The following is a 17837-nucleotide window of genomic DNA, read 5'->3' on the forward strand; positions in this document are numbered from 1 at the left end:
TTCCTGTAGTCTTCAACGTGTGCCTCATGGCTCTCCCAGTCCTTGACTGTAACTCTATGAAGAGCTACGTGTGCAAGTCATTCCACACCCACAAGTTGAAATATATTAACTCGGCTACTCCACCCTTCTGTTAAGCCCATATCATCTCAATCTGATTATATTTACAATGATATGGGGGTAAGCGAATAACTTGGTGGCCAAATTCCAATGCGATCTGATCTAATTCATATAGATGTTAATTCCCATAGGGAATAATACCAATATAAATGGTCCGTTATTGGACATTATAAATTTTCCAGCTAGCTCATTCTTGGTTGCCAGCGTTTCGCCCTCGTGTGCTATTACTGATCTAATTCATACTGTCCGATTTTCAGTTGTTTTATATGGCATGACATGGGCTAGTAACTCCGCCTTTGCATCTGTTGGATAGTATGAAATGTTCCGTTCCTGCGGCCACCAATATATATCCATTTTACGAGAGCTTGTGTTGGGCGGGCAGTTTGTCTATTACTTTAGAGTGGTAGCTAGCGTTATCCATTATTATGCTTGATCCTTCTTCCAAGTACTTCAGAAAGTGATGAACAAACCACTCTTTAAATGAGTCGGCATTTATTTAACGAATGATAATCCAAATCCTTGCTGTGAGGATGGGAATGAAAAACCAACTTACTGTCACTTATGAAGTCTGTTTTTGCCGACCCTACATGAATGATCAGCCTGCCTCCTTTTTCTATGGATACTCATAGGCCCTTCTTCCAGATGAATCTTGCCATATGTCCTTCCTGGAGTGGCTCTGATTAATCATGGTTTCATTCAGATAGAAAAAAGTTCTGTCATCACCAGAGGTCTGTGGAGTATGCACTAGTCTGGCAGCAACAATGTCGCTTCTTTCCTACTGTCATGGGTTTGCTTATATTTGAACGCAGACAAAGAATACATCCATGGTACCTTCTGCCTGTCGTAAGAGGTGCCTAAAAGGGGCGACCAAGGGATGATTGTTTTAGAACCATGAAACTATTTGTGATTAGTACCATCACGCAGGGAACACTATGGGTTGCCTTTACTTACGAGTAGTGCTACTATGTTAGGTACACAATAGGTTTGTGATTAGTAGCAACAGAAGGGGAGTCTGTATGGGTATTCCAGCACCCGTGATTGGTATCATTGTGAGGTAAACCACGAGTCTGGGCGTTGCCTGTGATTAGTATCACTATATCAGCGACACCATGGGTCTGTGTTGCCTGTGATTAGTATCCACTATATGAGGAACACCACGCGAATACCGGCGCCTGTGGCTAATACATCTAGGTGAGGAACACAATGGGTTTATGTTGCCTATGAATGGCACCATTATGTGAGAAACACCATAGGTCTGCGTTACCTGTGGGAAGTACAATACTTGTGAGTAGTACCATAATGTGTGGAACACGGTGAGTCTGCGCTACTTTTCATTAGTACCGCAATATGACAAATACCATGGTTCTACTTTACTAGCGATAAGTACTGTGTAGAGATAAGAAGAATACAAGAATGAGGAATGTGGCCTGCAAGCACGAACTGCCTGTTCTGCCCAGACAGATCGGCTCTTATCTGCTACACGAAAACATTGACTCACACTTTGCACTTTGCTGGATTACAACTGACAAGAGCAAAGAGCTGCCAGTAGAAGATACAATAAAGTCGCCGGAATAGTAGCAGAGTTGCTATAGTAACCATTGCGTCACTGGCTCAGCTGGTGAAAAGCCCTTCGCCCCGTGCCTCACCGGGCATGTGCATTCTTCTGATCTCCCAACAGTACCAGTATGAGGGGCTGTTCACCTGGATTTTGGATGCTCTTAGACAACAAGCATCCTAGATTCAGGTTTGTGCTTTAGAAGCAGTCCCGTGGTCAGGATAGTTTCTGGGTCGAATCCACTGATTGTTTTAAATTCCTATACATCCATTCATTCTTCATCATTGCGTTTTTTTATTCTGGTCACTGGGTAATTTTGAACTCTTGAATTGTTGTTACATTTCTGCTCATTTTGTACCTAGATCTTAGGCCCCTTTAAACAACAGGCATCATCATAATCATCACTGCTTATATTTGAAACCAAATGATTTCAGTAATGAGTACATGGAAGATACAAAGCTCCTTAGCTAATTTTTAGCTTCATTATACACAACCAATTTCTTAGCTGTTGGGAATTCTCCTTTATTGTACAAGTCAAATATTGTTTGGAATAAAAGCACCTTTTAAAAATCATCCTAAGTTCTTGCACGTTTCTGAAATGTGCACTGTTTCCCTGGTGATCTAAATGCAGGATTATTTCTTCTTCAAGCATTCTTTCTGCCCTCACACTGCTAGCTTGAGACCTCAGCTCCAGGCTTTGAGAAAAATGTGTGTTCTCATGTACTTCTGTATTTGAAGGTTTTTTTTTTAAAAAGCGATACGCACTGTAAATTATATTTTTCTCCTGACTGTGTTAAACATTACGAGTAATACCACTATCAAGTGTTCGGCTTGCTGAGAAACTTTATGAACACAAAACTTCAGTTCACACCATGCCTTAAACTTCCACCACACTAACCTGATACCGCAATACTGTCACCTTAGCTTTTGTTTCGCCGAGAGGCTTCTCCAGGTGTACCTAAATATTTCAACACCTTATCTTTTCACTCACGTGGGAGGGTAGATGGTATCTCCTGAATGCCTGGCTGTAGAATCACAGAATTTGGGTGGATAGATTCAGATTTTTTTTTAGTGCTGTCACATAGCATCATAAAAGCAAATGAATCTGCAATGATTTTTTTCCACAGAAAGAAATACAGGTGTCGAACACAGCTAACCGGTGCATTCATTTATTTATCTCACCGCGCTATTCATTGGCCAGCGTGGATAGGCGAGGAAATCTGACTATGTTTTTTTGCTAGTGGGTTTATGTCGCACCGACACAGATAGGTCTTATGGCGACGAAAGGAGGACTCCACTACCCTTCTTGTTGTATGCACCGGTTACTTGTTTCACTTTCTTGTTCATTTGAAAAAATAATGTTTTGAATTCAGTAATTCTATTTCATTGCATTCCTCTAAGAGTTATTGTCCTTTTGCATTCCTTACTTTTTGTCTATTAACTCCTGCAAGCTTTTGTACTTTACAGGATCTTTGTTCTTAAAAAACCTTCTGTGGTCCATCAGCTTCAGAATTTCTTCTGTCATCCACAGCTTGTTTTTCCTTCTTCCAGCATCCCTTAATTTTACGTGACTTGCATCATTATTGCACATTTGATGTGATTACAAGTGCCTTCAACATCATTTACATTCACGCTGCTGTTTTGAACTTCCACAAGTTTTATATGTAGGGCTGGCTGAACTTAATCCTTCAGTGCTTGATCTGGAAGTTTCTGAATCTCAGTCCATCCAAAACTCCCCTTCAAATGGCATTTCTTCAGCCTGAGATTTTTAGAAGCAAACGGCTATGGTCTGAGTTGATATCGGCACTAGGGTATGATTTTACACATTTGATAGAATTTCTGAACCACTTGTTAATTGTGATGTAACAAATCTGGCTCCTAATACAGAATTTGAGATCCACGTATAGAGGCGACGTGAAGTTAGCTGGAAATATGTGTTTGCTATAATAAGACCCTCCTCCTGGCACACCTGGACCAGTCGATCACCTTGGTGATTGCTTGCTCCTAATCTGTAGTCACAGACTACATCAACCTGGCCGATGTTAGCATTGAAATCGCCCATCACAATGTTTATCTCAGATGATTTGGTGTATGACAGGGCTGCTTCAGTTTTCGTGTAAAAATCTTCCGACGTCAACGTCTCGTGCATCACATGTTGGAACATATACTTGGATGGTATTGACCAAAATTGGTTGTGCATTAAGCTGTAATAAACATACTCTATCTGATTCTGGTACAAATGTTTTTGCTGACTTACTGATGTCTCGATGTACAGTGAAACCCACACCATTAAGATGGCAAGGATTGTCATTACCGGAATAGTATACCTGGTAACCACTGACTACACTCTTTCCTGAATGAGGCCAGCGCATTTCGTTAATGCCAAAAATGTCAATCTTGAATCTCTCCATCTCTCTGATGGTGTTATGAATCTTTCCACTATGAATATTCGACTTTGCTATCCTTCTCATAACTGGCCCAGAGATTCTTAGCACCCCCTGCCCACTGAAGGGCTTTCCAGTTTCCAGTTTTTCCAGTCATGCTAACAATTTTCCTGGGGGTTAAATACAAGGTGGTTTCCCGTTGCCTTCCTAGCACAGTTTTGAGGCCTCTTACATACCTTGGCTGGTGCCAACGTGCACTAATAAGAAAGCTGCTGCCCTCTGTCATTATGGATTCCAGTGGCATTTCCTCCACTGAGGCACCTTATCTCTCCCTAAAGGCTCAAGCACCCGAAGCCGTTGGCCTTTTACAGCAGTCAGGTTATTTCCCGCCACCCAACACTCGGCTTTGAGACGCTGACTGTACTGTACTGACATTACCGTAGCATGATACCCTGGCCAGACAATGTATTTATTACGTGGCAGATCATTATTAAATTGTATGTACCTTTCTGTTCGAAATGTTGTATTTCCTTTTTCATTAATAAATATTGTGTACAGGTGTGTGTTGGACAGCTAGTGGGGGTGGAGGAGGCTGTTAAAAATTGTGCAAATGCCAAATGTCTGTGAGGAAATACAATATTTTGGTCAGGGAAGATCAGGGATATTAGTTTGACTTTCTGGCTGGTAACCCTGTAATAGTCATTTTTAAGATGTTGTGAAGTTTTTCCTTTGGGTAAGTAGCTAATTCAAAATGTAATCCCATTATAACTATACTTTTCTTGTCTTTTTTCCAATCTAATGCATTGTAAATCTAAATCATTCCTCTTCCATGTATTGTATGAGTGTACGTTGCTGCTCCTCCTCCTCCTCATTCTCCCCCTCCACCTCAAGTACCAGTTGTCAGCACAGTGATATGATTATGGTTCTCAGCAAGTGATAAGGGTACAGAGATCTGGAAGTCAAGTAGGGATGACATAAAAATGTTAGTGTTGAGCTGCAGATGTATTGTAAAGACAGGAATAGAATTAAGTAATTTAATAGATTGGGAAATGGTACGGAAAGGAATTTGAATGTAGTGGGTGATATCACTTTACCAAATGTCAATTGGGAAGCTAATGCAAACAACACCAACAAATTACAAATAAGTTACTATAAACTGGGAAGGACATCTGAATCAGAACCAACCAACTAGGGAAGAATATTTAGGATATGGTGCTGGAAAAACCAGATGAGCTTAATTGAGTGACTGAAATAATAGATGTTATTAGTGATCACAAAGATATTTTTGTCTTTGTTAAAAATAACTGTGATAAAAAAGGAAGATCATAAAAGTAGGACTATTAGGCAGTACCACATGGCAGACAAGATAGTCATTAGGTAGTTTTTAAAAAAGCAATTATGATCAGTGGGAAACAGTAAATAAAAATGTAAATGGATTTTGGGATGGGTTTAAAGCACTTTCTGAGGAATGTGAAACAGTTACGTATCCTTTCAGGTGGTAAGGAATGGTAAAGACCCACTATAACATAAGTAAAGAGACTAAGGAGGTGCAGGTTGGAAAGAAATAGTTAGAAATAGTTATGGAAGTAATGAGAAATTGAAGAAACTTATTAGGAAGTTGAATGTAGCGAAGAAGTCAGCTAAGGATAACGTGATGGCAAGCATAATTGGCTTTCATACACATTTTAGTGGAAGATGGAAGGGTTTGAAAAGGTACTTCAAGGCAGGAACAGGTTCCTAGAAACATTCCAGGAATCATTAATGAACAAGGGGAGTGTGTATGTGAAGATCCGCAGAAGGCAGAAGTATTCATTCAGACATATGTAAAGATTGTTCGTTACAAGGATAATGTCCAGATGGAGGAGGTTACTAATACAGATTAAGTATTGAAACTTACTTATGATAACAAAGACATTTGCAACAATTTCAAAATTTGAAAACTAGAAAAGCAGCTGAAAATGATAAGATTTCTGGGAATGTACTAAAGACAATGTGTAGGGATATAGTACCATATCTGAAGTACTCATTTGATTACTGTTTGCATGAAGGAACTATAGCAAATGAATGGGGAGTTGCTATAGTAGCCCCTGTGTGTAAAGGAGAGGGTGATTAACATAAAGGCAAAAATTACTGACCGGTCAGTTTGATACTTGTTGCATGTGAGCTTTGGGAAAGCCCTATTTCTTATTATATTAGATATGTTTGCAAAATTAATAATTGGTTCGATAGAAGGCATTTTCGGTTTAGGAAAGGTTATTCCACAGAAGCTCAGCTTGCAGGATTCCAGCGAGATATTGCAGATATCTTTGGTACAGTGCACACAGGGAAGACGTGGTTCAGATATTGGGCAGTGACTTGGCTCTTTTTCAAGTCCCTTCTCTGTAAACAGATTTGCCAACGCACACAGCTGCGATGGGTTGCGGGCACTCCACTATGAAGCCAGTGCCACATCGTCCCCTTTCTAGTCTCAAGTCGTCCTAGAAAGCGACATGTGGCATATGACTTCAGTGAAAGGTGGAATGCAAACAATGAAAGACTGCAAAAATGCGTGACGATTTGGAACTTAATATTCAGTTTTGTGAGGAGATCGAAAAATAGCCAACATTATATGACTTCAGTCGCTCAGATTATTGTAATAGAAGTATACAGGATAGAGCATGGAAAACCATCGAAAGGAAATTAAACATCAAATATTTCATTCTTCCTTCCTTCTTCAACCACAAAGGGTGCACCCCCTACACTTTCCCTGTCTTCGAATATTTGCGAGTTGTTTGTAGAAGACATTTATGAAGTGTCGCTTGGGTTTTCGACTCTTCTGTATGCTTTGCTCACGCCACATCCTCGCCATGTTCCGCGCCACATTGCCACTTCTCGTCTGAGCCACATCTTCTCTGTGTGCCGTGCACCTTAGATTCAGAAGGTCAAATGGACTGTATCACGATTGACGTATCTAAGGCATTTGATAGGGTAGATCATGGGAGGCTACTGACAAAAATTAGTGCAATTGGACTACACAAAAGAGTGACTGAATGAGTGGCTATGTTTCTAGAAAATAGAACTCAGAGAATTAGCATAGGTGAATCATTACCTGATCCTGTAATCATTAAGAGGCAAATTCTTCAAGACATTATTATTGGACCATTATGTTTTCTTACACATATATGTAAATGATACGAGCAAACAACTGAAATCGGAGATAAGGCTTTTTGTAGATGATTTTGTACTGTTTAGAATAATAAATAAGTTATAAGTTTGTGAGTAGTTGCAAAATGACCTTGACAGTGCAACCAATGGTATGATGATAAGTGGCGTTGAGAGGCAGGTTTATAAGTTTCACTAACAGGAAAAGTCCGGTCAGTTTTATTCACTGTATTGATGGAGTGAAAGTTCCTTCTGGGGACCACTGTAAGTACCTAGCATTAATATATGGAAAGATCTTCATTGGGGTAATCATGCAAACGTGATAGTAAATAAAGGATACAGATCTGTCCACAAGTTTATGAGGGCATTTAGGGGTTGTAGTAAAGATATAAGAGAGGGCATATAAGTCTCTGGTAAGACCCCGACTAGAGTATTGTTCCAGTCTATGGGACCCTCGCCAGGTTTACTTGATTCAAGATCTGAAAAAAATCCATAGAATAGCAGCTCGATTTGTTATGGGCGATTTCATACAAGAAAGTAGCGATACGAAAATGTTGCATAGTTTTGGGCTGGGAGGACTTGGGAGAAAGGAGATGAGCTGCTTGACCAAGTGGTATGTTCCGGGCTGTCAGTGGTGAGATGGCGTGGAATGACATTAGGAGACTAATCAGTTAGAGTGGTGTTTTCAGAAGTAGGGAGGTTGAATTATAATCATTATAAAATATCAAAACCATATTAAACATTGCTGATGGTAGTATTTATTATTATTATTATTATTATTATTATTATTATTATTATTATTATTATTATTATTATTAATCACAAACAGTCCTATCAGCACAATATTTTATTCCATAATCGGTTTTGGTACTCTAAGGGCCTCCATCAGCGATAAAACTATTTACAACATTGAAGTCCACATACGTGTGTAGTCAAAATGAATTAAAAATTATTTAAAATGGGGCCCTGTTGAGATCAACTGTAAGATAAGAAAAAGGAAGACCAAGTATGAGAATGTCATAATAATACGTATAAACCATACAATGTTGTTGTATAAGGCTGTTGGTCGAGTACTAGTCCTAGCTCAGTTTGTTCTGGGCGATTTCGTACAAGAGACTAGTGATACGAAAATGTTGCAAAGTTGTTCAACAATCCCAGTGTCACGCAGAAATAAAGACAGTATCGTTTGCCAACAGTACATGCCTCTAGTTCCTTACACTGTGTATTGTTAAAAATTATATTGCAAAGGGAAACTAATATACCAGGTGTATGCGTAAGTTTTTGTGCTAAAGAAAACACGTAATTTTCTAGGGAAATTCATTTTTTGTTTATTCAAATTATTGGCCATTGGCTTCTACACACTTCACTCATCTTTCAGGTAAATTATGAATACCATGCCATAAAAACTGCTTGTCTTCTGCAGCAAACCATTCGTCAAGCCATTTTCCAACTTCCTCAAAATTGCTGAAGTGGTGCTGTGCGAAGAGGTGATAGTCAGATGGCGCCAGGTTGAGGTGTACGGTGGGTGTGGAAGGATATCCCATCCAAGCGATTTCAAAGTGTCTTTCACTGGTTTTGCTGTGTGAGACGATGCATTGTCGTGTAACAAAATCACTTTGCCATGTCTTCTGGCCCATTCCGGTCGTCTTTTGATTAATGCGTGATTTAAATTAATTGTTTGTTAGCGATAGCATTGTGCATTAACGGTTTCGCCGGGCTTGAAGAATTCATAATACATAATACCACTCTGGTCCCGCAGACACAAAGCATGGTCTTCTTGCCGAAGCAATTTGGTGTTGGTGTTGAAGGACCGGCTGCGCCAGGTGACAGCCACAATTTTCTTCGCTTCGGGTTTTTGAAATAAATCCATTTTTTGTTACCCGTCACAATTTGGTACAGAAATGATTTTCTATTGTGCCGTTGAAGCAGCATTTCAAAAGTGACAGCGATTTTCCATTTGCCGTTCATTCAAATTGTGTGGGACCCATTTACCAAGTTTACTGATCTTCCCCATTGCTCGTAAACGCCTGTTGATTTTCTTGTGACACATTTAATGCTTGTGCGAATTGCTGTTGAATTTGAGTTTAGTCATCATCCAGAGCGCGCATTGTCTTTCACATTGAAATCACCACGTTTAAATTGTCGAAACCATGTCTCACATGTTCTAATCGATGAAGCATGTTCACCATATGTTTCTACCAGCAAACGATGACATTCCACAGCCATTTTCTTTTGATTAAGTAAGAAAAGCAATGCTTGCTGCAAATATTCTTTTTCCAGGCACAAACATCGACATCACTGAACGATACAACACAGACGCTAGTATTTGGCGGACTCAACTTGTGTGTGTTGGTAGGTTGATGCCAGACGAGCAAACTGACGTGTGTGTCAAATTCATACACTGTGCACTGTTTGCGGTGCCATCTGTTAGTGAAACTGGAAAAGACATATGCATACATCTGGTATAATGGACCAACAGCTGTTGGACAGGATAAATAGGAAGAGGCTCTATTTAACTACACCTGGCTAGCTGGAGTAGTGGTGGTGGTGGTGGTGGTGGTGGTGAAATGTGTACTGAGAAACTGTACTTGTTAGTAAATGAGAAATTGATAATACTTTGTGCTTAAATATTTATTGCAATCTGTAACTTGCTGTACTACATTTTAATGGCATGACTAACCAATATTATTTTTTACACTGAAGGTCTAGGGAAGTATACACTCTATTCAGACATATTTCATGACTTGCTGCTGCGCTTGAATTTTGTTTCATCCAAAGCAACTTTTTTAAATAGTTCCATATCATCATCTTGTTTTTTCTTTTTTCTTCATAAGGTGACTTCAGATGATATGCTATTGATAACACTTTCACCACATTTGCATACAACTAGTAGTTGAAATATTCTGTGGGCTACTGGTCTCTATTACTCAACAATAAAGTTAAAAATTGTGTCAAAATAATGTTGATTATTGTGAATGAAATGGATAAGTGGGTTCAAATGGTATATATTTAACACTAGAGCGGCCAGAGCGGTCATTTTGACCGTTAGCAAATTTCAAGGTATTTCCACACGCTCGCAATTTTTTTGCGCACGAGGTTGTTCTTTTGTGATCTTTAATCTTTTAGGGTTATGTACATTCACGCCAAAAATTACATCCATAGATGATAAGGGAACACCGATATTGTCCCTTATACATAGGAAGGCCATAAGCGGTCATTTCGACCGCTTCACTTCCTTGATACGGAGAGCTCTATTCTGCTCACTGCTTGCTTCCTGTGATATATTTACAAGTGGCGCTATAGGGGCGTATGATGTAACTAAATAGTATGCCTCTAGCAGTGGTTGCGAGTGGACGAGTTAGTGCCAGTCCCTTGTGTCGTATAATGCATAATAATGGCTCGGTGGCAAAAGCTTACTCCTGTTCAGTTATTAGCAGAACTTGAAAAGCTAGGAGAAGATTAATCAGGTGACGAAGAGACATTGTCAGATATAGACGCAATGAGTGAAGATGAAGATTTTATACCTCAACAGTGTGATAATATGTCGGATAGTCATGGTGATTCGGCTGATGAAAATGTGCACACAGTGGACTTTGCACCTATGATAGATGCAGTTACTCCTTCAACCAGCCGTGATCAATCTTGCAGCAGAGGACGATCTCTTAGCAGCAGGCAACCTGTTCGAAGAGGAAGGGAACGAGGTGGGAGAGGTCCTGAACTGGTAAAGTCTTCTTCTTTAGCACCAGGGAATCAGTTATGTGGTAAGGATGGAACAACTATTTGGACTGTTATCGACAGTAGTGGGAATCCCCCTGGAAGGATGGCTGCTCAGAATGTACTGAAAGAGGCAGCAGGACCTACTTTTCACGCTAAGCGTAACGTAGAGACTAATAGCAAGGTTAGTGCATGGCGTTTATTCATTGACGCATCCATGTTGAAGCATATAAAGATGTGCACAGAGACCGAAGCTCGTAGACAGACAATGAATAATAATTGGTCTATTTCTTTGGAAGAATTAGATGCTTTTGTTGCTTTGTTATATGCCTGTGGAGCTTATAAACTTACTAGTCTAACTGTAGATCATATGTGGTCTTCTTTATGGGTCCCCCTGTTTTCACTAACACTATGGCAAGAAACAGGTTCAAAGAAATTCTAAGGTATTTGAGCTTTGATCTCCGTAAAACTAGATCCACTCGTTTGCAGACAGATAAATTTGCTTTGGCGTCAGCTATTTGGAATAGATTTATTTAGAATTGTTATGCGTGCTATTAACCAGGAGCAAATGTCACGGCTGATGAACAACTCTTCCCCAGCAAAGCTCGGTTCAGGTTCACGCAGTACATGGCCAACAAGCCAGATAAATTGGCATTAAATTCTGGCTACTGGTAGACGTTGATTCTAAGTACGTGTGCAATGGATTTTCTTATCTTGAAAAAGACGAAATGCGACCCGCCAATGAGTCACTGCCTGAAAATGTTGTCATGAAATAGACACATACCTCATGAAAGGACATAACGTGACCACTGATAACTTCTTTACATCGGTAAAGTTGGCTGAGAGACTGAAAGAGAAGAAAACTAGTATTGTTGGAACAATCATTCGAGTGAGGAAGGAAATCCCGGTGTCAATCAAAGCACAACGTATGTATCTGTATGAGACTGTCGTACTTGAGAAGGAAGATCACACTACTCTCACAGCATATCAAGGAAAAGTGAACAAGAATGTGCATCTGCTAAGCACTCTACACCCAAGCGTTCAAGTCAGCGAAGATAACAAGAAGCTCCCTAGTACTACTGAATTTTATAACGGAACTAATTAGAACGTACTTTATCTAGCAACAATAAATTCATGGATAGTCTACAAGGAAGTTACGGGACAGAGAATCTCTCAACATGATTATATTCTTGAAGTAATACAAGAACTAAGATCTGATTTTGTGAAGACAAGATCCCGGTTGATTGAACTCCCTACATTTCAGCCTGAGCCTCAGATTCGGGTTCATTGTGGCAGTCATAAACGACAACAGTGTCAGGTGAACTCCAATTGTAAACAGAACAAAACCTCTGACAAATGTTCCTCGTGCAACAAAGTAGTCTGTGGAAAATGTTTGTGTAAAGTAATAACTTGCATATATTGCTTGTCAAGTGCCTAAATAGCCTTGTAAACAAATAGAGACTGTTATTTTTATCATAAATTTTCACAAAGGCATTCAATAGCAAGTCCGTCAAAATATTTCATCATTGTTACCCATTAGAAGTGAGAGAATATGAACAATTATTAATATTTAACAATGGATTGATCTGTATACAATACATCCTAATGGTTAACTGTTGTTTTAAAATAAATGATTGAACATTAGCATGTTTCCCAGATCCTGGATTCTAGGTATATATCAGTAAGCGACAGCGGTCAAAATGACCGCCTGCGGCCTTTATAGCTATGAGGAATGTTCGGCCGTTCTAGTGTTAATAAAAAATTAAATATATTTTTAGTATACGTATAATTTGGATTTTCTAGTTGAATAAGAGAGACTGTGAACCTCTGAACATTTTCAGCTTGCAAGCTGTGTGTTATTCTTACATGTTTTATTGTCAATGTGAATTAAAATTAAGCTCAACATTCATGACTGGATATAGAATGCACTCGGCTGTTGGTTGTGCCATGGAGCTGAATTTCTGTAGTATCTAAGAGGAATGGCTCTGCTCTGTTTGGTGATTGACAGTGAAGCAGATGCCAGAATGCACTTTTAAATTCAGTGTTTTTCCAAGCATATATGACAGGATTTATGCTGGAATTTGCCATCCCAAGTGAAAAGGCAATCTTGTAAAGTAAACTTGATTCGTAAGAACGAATTCCATAAGCCCGTGTACAAGCCACTACAAATAATGGCAACCAGCAGGAAGAGAAGCAGCCCAGGATGAGCATCACCATCTAGAAAGAAAATTTAGATTGATGTTTTCAAAGCTTGTATTATGTGACATGATATTCTTTTGATTTTATGCTGTATGAAATGATACTAACTACAGGAAATTTCATATTCTGAGAAGTCCTTGCTCTGCTTTCTCTGAAGTGAACTATTACAGATCACAACTCTTTATTAGAATGTTCATTGCTGAAGAAATGGATTAAGGCATTCTATAAACATAGTGTTCCTATGGTTTTTCTCATTTCACATGACATAAACCCAAAAGAATATCATATCTAGAAAGAAAATTGCTGGGCATAATCAGTATATTTTCATATCAGTATATGGCTGTAATATTCACTTTGCAACATTTATTAGAACATTCCATAGTCCATTATTAATTAATAGAAATAAGATTCTATCTCGAATGAATAGTTCAAAATAAAAATTACAATTACTATAGATCGTGTACATTTTAATGTAATCCTTCTTGTCTCTGATGTTTTTACATTTTGCACCTGTTTTCTGTTTAATTGTGTTGACATTTTTCCATCTCAAGTGCATGCTAAATATTTTTATGTATACTTAGTGCATATAAATTGTTCAATTCTACATGGGATTTCAAAGCAAAATTGATTTTTTTATATTGTGTCAAATCATGAGTATAATTTTCTCAGTCTTCCAATAAATTCAATATAAAAAAGCCAATAATACCAATATCTGGCCAAGATTTTTCTGCTACAGAATGGAGTAGACCGTACAGCCAGCGACTCAGCACAGACTACTGGGCAGCAGAAAATTACCTGACACCCTAAAGGAGTCAATGGCTGCAGGCAGATAAACTCCTTTAGGAGGGTGATGGTACCTTAGAGGAAGGAAATGCCACTGAAAAGTCTATCGGGCAGCATCTATTTTCCAGGTTAGAGGCAGCTGCCAAAGACGGTATCTGTTACCTCGTGTTGGGAGGGGTTTGAGCTTTATTTTATCCTATGGTAGGTTGGTGGCAAGAAGACAATCCAGCTGTAGAACACTGCCATATAAAATAAAAATTCTGAATATTTGAAGAGATAATGAAAACAAAGGCTAGAACATCGTCCATAAGCAAGGGACTGAGGTTTTGCCTGAACTTTTTGAAAAATGAGCAAGGGCTTCCATATTGGGGGGCGAATGTGGTTAAAAAGGATAGCTCAAAGGAAAATTACGGAGACCCAAATAATGAATATCAAGATCAGCTGTCTGAATGAGGATACATTGACAGAAAGGAGTAGGGAAGTTAGACATTGTGGTAAGGAGAAGAGTATCCACTATATGTGTACGTGAGACCAAATGGAAAGGAAGTACACTAAGAGAAATTGGGAGAGGCTACAGATTGTACTACTGTGGGACAGATAGTCGTAAGAGTGAAGTTGGAATAATTTTCGACCACAAAATTAAGAAAGGAGTAGTGGAAGTAACTAGAAAATCAGACAGAATTATTTCAATGAAAAAACACCTTGATGAAGAACAGTTACATATAAGTGTATGTGCACCATAGGTGAAAAGGAGAAAAAGGACTGTTTCTGCACAGAGATGGATGAAGTGGTAGTAGAAATTGCAAAGAACAGAATGTGATGATTTCATTGAACATGTGGGAGGAAGTAATGCAGGAAGTGAAAGGATACAAGGAAAGTTTGTAGCTAGACAGAGGATCAGTGAAAGAGAAAGCATTACAGTCTTGGTCACTGCAGTAAATATGGTGATAGCAAACCCTTATTTCTACAAACATTTAAAACTGGTGTTTGACATATAAAAGTGGTGGAAGATATTCACAAGTTGATTACATGCTTTGCAGAAGAGCGCGATTAAGAGACTGCAAAATGGTAGCTGGAGACGTAGTGGAACCCCGACATAGACCAGTCAGTTTTACAGCGAGTTGCCAGATCACTGAGCCTACGTGAAGAAGAGCTATACAGTACCTAAAACAAAGTAGTGGAAACTGAAACAAATCAACTTGCGGTAGAAGTTTGCAGAGGAGGTCAGAGAGCAACTTTGGTTGACCGAGAGAGTTGGTCCTACGGTTAGGGTCGTGCAACTGTGAGCTTTCGTTTGGGATATAGTGGGTTTGAATGCCACTGTCGGCAGTCCCGAAGATGTTTTTCTGTGGTTTCCCATTTTCACACCAGGCAAATGCTGGGGTTGTACTTTAATTACGGCCACAGCTGCTTCCTTTTCACTCCTTGCCTTTTCCTATCCTATTGTCTCCATAAGGCCTATCTGTGTCGGTATGACGTAAAACAAAATATAAAGAAAAAACAAACTTTGGTCGACAGTTGTAATTGAAAAGAAAGAAAAATAGATGGGACAATGTGGCTGCTGTTATGTGTGATAAAGGCGATAAGGTCTTGGTATAGACTACCAGAGAATGTCAGTGACTTAATGGTGGAACAGAGAGGTACAGAAATGTATGAAAGAGAAGTAGAGAATAAGTTGGATATGGGAAGCAGAATACATTTTACCAGAGAAGAAAGCAAAGAGAACTGTAGCAGAAGCTAATCAATCAATCAGTCAACATTGATCTGCATTTAGGGCAGTCGCCGAGGTGGCCAATTCCGTATCTGTAGTTTTCTTAGCCTTTTCTTAAATTATTGTAAAGAATTTACAAATTTATTTAATATCTCCCTTGGCAAATTATTCCAATCCCTAACTCCTATATTCAAATGACATATAGCACAAGAGCAATTTCTTATGAAAACAAACTACAATAGTTTCTGATTCAAGACTGTATTAGGGTTCGAGTTGGGAATCTGTATTGGTACTTCTTCATCCATAATGTACATTACATAAATAATTCATATATCAATACTCTAAAGAAAAGTCACTATACTAGCTGCATGAAAATAAAAACATGAAGATAAAAAAACTCTAAAAATCATAGAGAAAGTTCAACTTTGGATGGGTTTATGATACCTGAAAGTTTTGATTTGATCATTTGTAGTTAAATATGTAATTGCTAATTAAAATACATTGTGACCTTTAGTTGAGTTGCTAGTTATTCCCTGTGCTATGTATAGGCAAGTGGATGGTGCAATATCCACCTGACGTTTATCGCTCGCCCAGGGATGTCATAGTTTCAGCTAGTCTGTGATAATCTACCGTACTCTGTGATTGCTTTTTATGCACCAGTAGTTGATCGGTTTAGTGCATTTCATGGCTGTAGACTTCTAAATTCAATTTGCCCCAAAATTTTGAAGATTCATGAGGCTGAATTACAAAGAGTGAGCTGGAATATTATCATACGCTTGTCGATTGGCTGAGGGTGAGTATCTGTTTTTCAATCTGATTATCCATTCATTGAAGTTGATGGGTTTTCTACAGGCATACAGGAATAGTGTGATCAAGACTGCACTCTTATTTACCAACACAAAGCATGCAGGAAGGATATCATCCTCTGCAAAGCAGGCAACAAAAACATCGTAGCAAGAGAAACCTCAAAGTCAACACTGCACTTTACACGTCCATGCTTACATCAAATGTCTCTCCAAAAACTGCTGCTTAACTGCAGACACATGACGCACTGCTGGACACCATGAAAATCAGAAGATATCTTAATAATGTTAATAGCTTTACGTCCCACTGACTACTTTTACAGATTTTTAAGATGCCGAGATGCTGGAATTTAATCCCGCAGGAGTTCTTTTACGTGCCACTAAATCTAATGACACAAGACTGACAAATTAGAGCACCTTCAAATGCCACCGGACTGAGCCAGTATCGAACCGGCCAGGTTGGGGTCAGAAGGCCAGTGCCTCAACCGTCTGAGCCACTCTGTCCAGCTGGAGATCTCTTAGAGACCAGGATAATAACAGATGGTACCTAATAACCAGAAAGGCAAAGGCATGTGTCTATACCAAGAAATTACTCCAGCCAACTGGTGTATAAGAAAGCAGGATGGACTCACAAGCACTGAATGGAAAGATGATCTTAAAATGACGGCAAATGTCACACACTTAGGCACGTCTTATGATCCTGCTCCTTCGGCAAATGTCTATGAAAATACTAGACACCAAATCCGGTCTTAGTTGGCTGATGGGCTACATGGAAAAGGGTATCTAGTACATGAAAATGTCCATGGCCTCAGAATTGACATTAGAAAGAGGTGTATCGACATGATCACCTTCAAACGCCGAAGCTAAAATGGTTTTATTTTTGATCTGACAGTCGGATTTGAATCACATGCACAACAGCCCACTGAAGTCAACAAAGGAATAACGAGAATATATTCACCAGCCATTCTCTGTTACCTCAATAAGTAAGGACATGGAGGTCATGGGACTCGTATTGCATTCAAGGGGCACTATTCTTAATTTACTTACTGGTCACCTACTTACAATGCTTTGGTATGCTGAATAAAACCATTTTGAGCTGGGACATACTTACATTGAAAATCTACTTACAATACTTTGGTGTGCTGAATAAAACCATTTTGAGCTGGGACATACATTGAAAACCTCAATATCGATGTAGAGGTATCGCCTCTATGCACCACCCTCTTAATTATATCACAGACAGTGTTTTTATTTTAACTGCTTCTTCTGTATACCTGTCACTAAGGGTTGCTTCTTTTCAATAATCACTGGAATGATTACATTTTAAATTGTACCTTGATTTTTGAACTTCTATTGTATGATATTCTTTGTAAGTTTGGCAACATCAGACGTTCAAGAAAGATTTTTTTTTTAATTCTTGAAATGGAATA

At 39.0% G+C, this 17837-nt stretch overlaps 2 protein-coding genes across 2 annotated transcripts in view; one reads left to right on the plus strand and one right to left on the minus strand.

Annotated features, from left to right (window-relative positions):
* nonC (serine/threonine-protein kinase Smg1) overlaps positions 1-17837 on the plus strand; it is a 794437-nt gene that overhangs the window by 557410 nt on the left and 219190 nt on the right. The window lies entirely within an intron of this gene.
* Positions 12811-17837, minus strand: part of mAChR-C (muscarinic Acetylcholine Receptor, C-type) — a 28538-nt gene continuing 23511 nt past the window's right edge. The window contains exon 3 of the mRNA XM_067138638.2: positions 12811-13128. Coding sequence (XP_066994739.1) covers positions 12811-13128 — 318 coding nt within the window. The remainder of the gene's footprint in view (positions 13129-17837) is intronic.

The sequence above is a fragment of the Anabrus simplex genome, chromosome 1 (assembly GCF_040414725.1).
Source record: "Anabrus simplex isolate iqAnaSimp1 chromosome 1, ASM4041472v1, whole genome shotgun sequence".
Lineage (NCBI taxonomy): Eukaryota > Metazoa > Arthropoda > Insecta > Orthoptera > Tettigoniidae > Anabrus > Anabrus simplex.